Here is a 7,677-nt window from a genome sequence, read left to right as displayed (position 1 = left end):
CGGTGAGCAGATAAAGGCGCTGGTCCCTCACAGGCATTCACGGACGCACTCCAGCGGTGGCTCAGGCAGCGGATTACGCAGATAGATATATATGGTTAGATAAGGAGGATCGTGGAGGTCTTCGGAGACGGTAGTGGCTTAACTCGAAAGTGCAATGCTTCTGGGAAATAGGTCGCAGAGGCTCGCTTCGGAGACGGCAGTAATGGCTTACAACAAGTATAATGGCTTTGAAGGGGATTGGCGGAGGCTCTCCCCGTTGGCTGCCGCTAAACAGTTCGTTTCGATGTTCTGAATCTTTGGTCAACTTTAATTCCCGTCTCACTGCTTTTTATCTTCTGTGCTTTCAAATTTCGCTTTTCGTTGTTTCTACATTGCGCTAGAGATGCTAGGTTTTAAAGTGACTATCCGTTTTTCATTTATGGGAGAAATAGCTCGATCTGGTGCCTTGTTTAACCTGGCGGTCAGAATACCCTTAGCTTTTCACGCCCTTGGTACAAAATTTTTCTGTATGTAGATTTGCGCAGTATTGCACAGGAAACGCTGAACCTACCACTGGGTATTTACCGGAGATGATATAGCTCTCCTGGGGTGGCTGGGGGATGAGTCTTTATATGGAGGTCTCGCTTTTATTTGTTGGGGCTCTGCGACATGATAGGCCTATCTCTTTCTCGGTCGTCACCACACACAGCTAGGATAGGGGTGTCTATAGCCTCTTCTCGCTGGTGCTAAATTGGCTCGCTTTGAAAAGAAAAAGATGTTTATGTTGTTTGTTCGTGTCGTGTGCGGGAGGGTCGAAAAGCGATATAGGATATTGTTTTGACAATGTGTGTTTGTTGGATGGTATGAAAAACCATACCATACCGCAGGAGAAATAAATACAAATTTGCGTGGTTTCTTAGATAATAATAGCGTTAAAATTGAAGCATAAGAAATGAGGTGACTGATATGACTCTGTTGCCCTTTTCTGTTTTTGGGTGTGGAAAGAAAAGGGCAAGAATGATGATAGCTATGATAGTGGTTCTCAAATTTTATTTGTTAGGTATGGTGATGGTGTATCTATTGTATATTTTAAATAGCTGAGATCATTTATTGTCCTTCTAATCCTGACTCGCATTTCCATTTCTTAAATCTATATCCATCATTTTGTCGGTTTGTGAATCGGGATAATATGGACTTCTATTTTCTGCCACGTCACAGATGACCCTAGCAGCCTTAGTTTCTCAAGTTTTTATGCTCGTGGGGATGGAAGAGGAGAAACCCGTGTAATTGTAGACACTGACCCCATTGGAGCATCCTACGATTTTTACCTCCAGTGCTCGGTAATCAGTTCTTATTAAAAATCTAGACTTGGGGTCTCAAATTAGTTACCCTTTTTCTTTTCTTTCTCTGTTTAGGGGTGTTGTGTATCTCTGACATACTATTGCAATTGAACAGAAAATGTCGCCTCATATTGGGGGAACATCTGCCCGGTCTGTGGATGGCGGATTTAAAGATCATCATGTTGATCTCAGTGTTACGGGATCCAATCCAGCTCAACTCAGTTTTATGGGATCCAATCCAGCTCAACTCAGTGTTATGGGATCCAATCCAGCAAGAAGAAAGGATAGCCAAAGCATGACTTTGCAGGGTGGAATACCAACAAATTCTGTTCCATCTGATGCTTCCAGGACATTGTTTGTGCTGGGTTTGCCTTCAGACTGTAGACGGCGGGAAGTTGCTCGTATCCTTCTGCGACATGCAAACTAGTGGTTTTACTCCTATAGTTCCTCTGTTGTTTCCTTTACTCCATTTTCTGCAGATCTGTTTCGCTGCTTTGAAGGCTATCAAGAATTGAGACTTATAAGGAAAGAGCCAAAATATGTAAGCCTTTGCTTGGATTTATGTTTGTGATTTATTGCTTAATTTATTGGTAAAATCACCGCCTTGCAACTCGTGCAGCATGGTGGTGATCCATCAGTACTTTGTTTTGTGGATTTTGTTAGTCCCGCTCATGCAGCTGTTGTTAAGGATGCTTTGCAAGGTGAGATGATAATCACACTCTTATATAGCAATGGATGCTTTATTTGGTGGTTGTGAGGGTAGTCTTACTATCTTTGTTTTTCATGACATATATGAAAGAAGATGATTATGTATCATGTCAGTGATCGGGTTAGTGTGCTCTTTGTTAGAGGAATATTGCGACTTTTAAGTTACACCTCCGACGGCATAAAACCAGTTGCCGTCTAGAAAATGGATGGAATTTAGACAGGATTTTACATGCCTCTTGGTTGACCTCCAAATATGTACTCATGCTGGTTTTCCAAACTAGGTAGTGTAACATATGGGCGTTTTCATTGGAGAGCATTGAGTATATATGATGGGGTAATAGCTGGATTTTGAGATTTGTTGATGTCTATGAGCCTGTCAGTTGAACTAATTTTAGATATGAATTGTGAAGTAGTCAAATATTATTTGCAGGTTACAAATTTGATGAGCTTGATCCTCTTTCTGTCCGTTTGATATTGCAATTTGCTCGTCACCCGGCTGCAAGGTTGGCTGGTGGGTACCGTTGAAAATGATGAGGTATAAGGTGACAGGTGATCTGTTCTACACTCTCATATGTAGAAGTTTATGGCAACTGCAATCTGAGAACCACCGCAATGGTGACTAAAGTCTACTGAGTTTTGAATATCTTTGTATTATTTTGGTTTTCACAAAATGTTGCTTCTATTGTAGGCACTCAGATTGTGTAAGTTAGTACAGACTCCAGATGGGTGGTTTTCCTGGGTTCAGCTTGAATCGGGTGGGTTCTCATTTTTCAAGGGTTGGATGCTGGAGTTTAAATGGCCCTTAGCTTATGTTTTTCTTTATTTTCTGTCTCAGACTTTCACTAGACTCTGATGTTGTCATGTTTATTGGATGGCTAGTGTTTCTATCTGAGGATATTACCATAATTTCCATGTAGAGCTTAAAGAGTTGGTTACATATGAATCTTATGACACTCTTTTAAATTACTAACTTGATTTTCAGGTAATATTATGATATTTAGAGTGTAGTACTCTGCATATGGTACATGTTCTGTTCGCTATCCGTGTTTATACGATTTTTTTAGTTGTCGACAAGTTTATACGATTTTTTTTTGGGAGCTGGACTGGTGCTAAGCAGTCAGGAATAAGGGGGAAAAAAGAAAGAAAAAGACAAGGAAAAATGGATTGAAAAGCAATGCTAAGCAAATCAAAGTGATAGTCACTTGAGCCAGGATTTAGTGACTTTAGTAGTGCTATTCTAATGGTGGGAAGTAGTCTCTGAGATTCTATTAAATCTTTTTAGTCATTGTCTGCACTGTTACATGTATAGATTATGTGTCAGAGCCGTTGTCCATATACTTGACAATGCTCCCTTTCGAATGTTTTAGAATGTCACATTTGCAGAAAGATTTCAAGGCTGGTAAGCAAATCAGGCTACAAGCTTACTCAAGCCATAAAATCTGTAATAGACCAACTAAAGTTTACCATATTAACGATGGCAGAACAACTAATGTTACCTAGTTAGTCCTGGCATGCCTTCTTCAGAGTTCTTCTGTTATACTTATTCCAAAATGACCATTTAATGCTAGGGGCTGCATCCAAAATTTATGCATATTAATTGGTGTTATTTTCTGCATCAAATGTCAAAGCACACATGCTGTTTGAGGCATAACAAACTGAGCTATGGAGAAGGGGATCCAAAATTTACTATAACATCGTAGTGCAGTAATACAGATTCCGTCTCTTTTCAGCTTAGATCGTAATTGGAGTAATAGCTGATCTTTTCAATCTTTTCTGCATGATGCTTCACTAAGCACAACTAGCCTATCTAAAGGCTGTAGTAAAAAATGGAATTTTGTTCGTTAGAAAATGTGCTACTAAGTAAATCACATTTACTGCACCTTCTAAGACTGCAGGATAAGATTTCGGTGAACATCTTACTTGCTAAAAGAGAAAAGCTAATAGTTTTTGTATCTCTTCAAGTTGTGGTCCTTTGTTATGGCTAAATATTAATTACCATATCAGGTGAAAAGATATGTAAGTTTTCTACTAATATTGAGAGCTTTTAGAGAAACAATTAAGGGAAACTGATTATTCTCCACTTGCCAACCTTGAACGCAACTGGGAAAATACGCAACTGGTAAATTTTCCCGTGACATTTGACACAACCCTGATTTCCGTGATACTTTCTAGAGGTCAATACATTCACCCTTCCCTCTACTTTTCTTCGTGCCATCTCCCCTTGGTAGGCCTTCAAATAATGTGTGACGAGTTATAGCTAGTTCCACTCTATAGGTATTGGTACTAAGATTGTTGCCTTCTTAGTCTTTTTTTCCTGTTTACGTTGTGGGTGGGAGAAGTAAATTTGATTTTTCATTATATGGTTGAAACTAGCATTCATGCAGAGCTTTGTTTTTTGGTCTTATTTAGTTACGTGTAGGTCCTGATAACACTCTCAGAGCTTTGTTATTTTGTCTTACTTAGTTACGTGTAGGTTCTGGTAACACTCTGTTCATTGTGGTGTGAAACTTTGTACTGCTAAATAGATTTGAACAATGGTAGTTCATAGTTGTCATCCTTCTCTCTCTGCAGCAATGATTCTTTTATCGTATCATCAATGAGCTGTCTCACTGCAATACTAGTTAAGCTTTACATTAATGATTTTCCAAATTTGCTAGGCCACTTTTGGATGGCTTTTACTCTCTCCCCCTTTTTGATAAATTAATTAATTCATAATCACCTTTGTAATGATGACTCTAAACTGACTTATGCCATTTAAAAAGATACATTAGTCTTTACAGTCCCAAGGGACCCTGAGATTGACGATATGGTAGCCATTTTAGTTTTTGATACACGTAAGATTAGTCATTTTTCAAAAAGAGTAAGTGGACTTGCCTTTCTGTCTTTCTTTAAAATGAGAGTATAACCATTGGAATTAAAGGAAACAGACAGTAAGTGTGTAAAAGTGCTTTTTGGAAAGAGGTTACTAAAAACTGGAAACTTAGCTCATCTGAGGGCTTGAAGATTACTTTCAAATTCCATCAATTTACTGATCAGTCTAAAAGTGCATCATAGATCCTAAAAGTAATAAAATAAGTAATTTATGAATATTAATTCTACAAATAAAGTAGAATAAATTGAAATGTGGCTTGAGACTTGTATGCATGTATCTGTTGGAATTTTTGTTTAATGGTTTTTCTAGAAAATTGCCTTGCACTACTCTTCTTAAATCAAAATTTTGCATCCAAGCTTCTGATCTTCGTTGTAAAGAATGGTTTTGAAAGCTGCATTAAGTAGGTGGAATAGCTAATGAGGATAGATAGCGAGCTTTAAGTCAAACCAAACTGTTGTTTAAAGAACAACCCCTAGATCTTAGTAAATCTCAAAAACCGTTTAGATTTTATGTCGAAAATGAGCTGCAAACTAAATTGATGATTGTTTGAACAGAAATGTGTGGGGATCACATTTATTGTCTATATCATAGTTTGAATCAATTGGTACCTGTCAAATATGTTATGTTAGAAGATATATGAGATTTGATAAATGCTAATGTTTTTTATATTGCGATGTCTAAATGAATTAAATACTTCTACAGAATGTAGTTCATGTAGAGCTTTGGTGGTCTGCAGGAGAAGGGCAAACTTTTTTAGCTTCCGAGATTCTCATGTCAGCTTTGCAGCTGTCGTTGGGATCAGGCATAGAAGATAAACCAAGAATCGGAAACTGAATATCCTTGAATGTTAGTTTTAATCATTTCCTCAGAAATACCGAAGCTGATTGGAGTGTGCAAGGTCAGGTCCAACATATATTTGTCATTTTCACTAAAAGAGTGCTCTCTTGTTAAGACTGCTAGTACGCTGATTGCTATCTGTATTGCAGGATGGAGATTATCGTCTTTACTTGCTGGGATAGCCTTATCGGCTTTTCTACCTAGGAAGTTTCTAGGGGCTCTTTTTTGGTGTCTTTGCTTTCTTATGATTTCAAGCTGCTTATATTCTGGCTGCTTCTATGCGTTATAAATAGATATTTAGCATCAGTAATCATGGCACCTCTAATGATAGTGCAACACGTGGCTTTCCTTTGGCAGGTGATGATGTGCTGTAAATTTCAGCGCTCTGTTACTTGCGTGGCTTACTTTTGGATCCATTCTAGTTATGCGTGTCTGACTTCTCTGATACGTTTGGCTGGAGTGCAAGGTATGGTCCTTCCGCCTAAAGGGTTGTGATTCCAGTTCATGTAGCTATATTTCTAATGGGCGACTTCCTGTCAGTTGGATTATGTCTGTCTGTCGAGTCTACTTCTGTGTGACGGTTCTCACCTGTTCTTGGAGATATAGTAACGGTGATTGTGTGCCTAGGTTTTGGTTTGTTTTGAATAGGCACTACTGTTCTAAGGTATAGTGTGTCTGCCATAGTTTTTTTTTTCCCCCTTGCTTCAGTGTAATTTTTATCTACGAGGAAGAACTGTCTTTTCAGGTGTCATTTATTAGAGCACTGCAATTACCACCCATCTTAATTCCTCTATATATTTTGCGTTTGATAGATGTGCTCTTGGCTTGCCAATTTTATGAGAAACTGCAGTTTTTAAGTTTTGACCGTGAAGTGACTCGTCCACGCGTTGTCTTTGGGTGCAAGATGCTTTCTGCGATTATCCTGGCTGTTGCGTCTCTTGCTTAAAATTGAGACGAGTTGCAGAGGGGAGAGGCTGATTAGAAATGGAGAAAGTTAATACATCGCTTTTGCTTTTGTGAAAGACGCGGGGGGGAGAAGAAGAAGAAGAAGAATGCGACAGAGGAAGAATAGAAGGCAGGTGGTGAGCGGAATTGTGATCGGTGGACTGGTTGTTGAATTGATCTGATTTGTGGTTTTAAAGTCCGAGAGTCGACGTGATTAATCACTGGTTGGGGTGGTTCCTACTTCCTACATATTATATGGGTGGAGCAGAGAAAATCCGGATTTTTTTGGGAGTTGAACCATTAGAATCTTCTAATTAAGATATAACATTAGAACGGTACTGGCTTCTCATTACAAACCGAAATCGCCATATGAGCATGCTAATTACGTGGCATTTCACAGAAGCAGTAACCATCCAAGTGCAATATTTGGGTGTCACTTTGGTGGTAAGTGTACTCTTGTAATAATATGAAACTGAAAATTGGACCGGCGTCCTTTTGACACACTCCTCCCCTTCCCCTGTCCAAACAGGTAACTCTCTCCCCCCTCCTACCTCAACGGTCTCTGACTAATGCTTATCGGCGTCGCATATATTTATTTTCAGAGGATTACTGCAACTTTACGCCAATCTGCAAAAAATGAAAATGTTAAAAGTGGAAGAGGAAAGAAGATATGTGCCTAATGGTGCAGGTTGGAATTAGATGCACAAAGAATTAGCAAGTGGTACAGGTTCAAATAATGAGTACTGAAATGCTTATCCATGCGACACGTGCACTAGATTATTAAGTAAGAAATTAAATGGTCAGTGGATTACAAACGATGTTTTTTTTTTTTATTATTTAAAAATAAATACAACGAGTGATATAAATACGATTGATATCACTTATTAATGCAGACACAAATGCACAGTAAGCAATCAGAGATGTTGAGATTTTTTTTTTTTTTTTTTACAAGCACGTACATGTCGTCACTGCTGCTAAATTATCTCAGGGGGGAAC

At 38.7% G+C, this 7,677-nt stretch overlaps 1 protein-coding gene across 1 annotated transcript; it reads left to right on the top strand.

The window, feature by feature from the left end:
- Window positions 1–945: 945 nt before the first annotated feature.
- On the top strand, window positions 946–7,182 carry LOC113762076 (RNA-binding protein 2-like). The gene is made up of 9 exons (XM_027305330.1): window positions 946–1,039; window positions 1,198–1,319; window positions 1,435–1,720; window positions 1,799–1,860; window positions 1,939–2,020; window positions 2,458–2,562; window positions 2,716–2,782; window positions 5,636–6,400; window positions 6,549–7,182. Exons 1-6 carry the CDS (start codon window positions 946–948, stop codon window positions 2,550–2,552), a joined length of 741 nt encoding a protein of 246 aa, XP_027161131.1. The 3' UTR covers window positions 2,553–2,562; window positions 2,716–2,782; window positions 5,636–6,400; window positions 6,549–7,182.
- Window positions 7,183–7,677: the final 495 nt, after the last annotated feature.

The sequence above is a fragment of the Coffea eugenioides genome, chromosome 2 (assembly GCF_003713205.1).
Source record: "Coffea eugenioides isolate CCC68of chromosome 2, Ceug_1.0, whole genome shotgun sequence".
Taxonomy (NCBI): Eukaryota; Viridiplantae; Streptophyta; class Magnoliopsida; order Gentianales; family Rubiaceae; genus Coffea; species Coffea eugenioides.
The sequence above is the reverse complement of the archived record's forward strand: the minus strand, read 5'-3'. Positions and strand labels throughout refer to the sequence as shown.

Coding starts and splice junctions, on each gene's coding strand:
- LOC113762076 (XM_027305330.1), top strand. CDS start 946: ATGACTCTGTTGCCCTTTTCTGTTTTTGGGTGTGGAAAGAAAAGGGCA. Junction 1,721..1,798: donor TAGACGGCGGGAAGTTGCTC/GTATCCTTCTGC, acceptor CATTTTCTGCAG/ATCTGTTTCGCTGCTTTGAA. Junction 1,861..1,938: donor TAAGGAAAGAGCCAAAATAT/GTAAGCCTTTGC, acceptor CAACTCGTGCAG/CATGGTGGTGATCCATCAGT.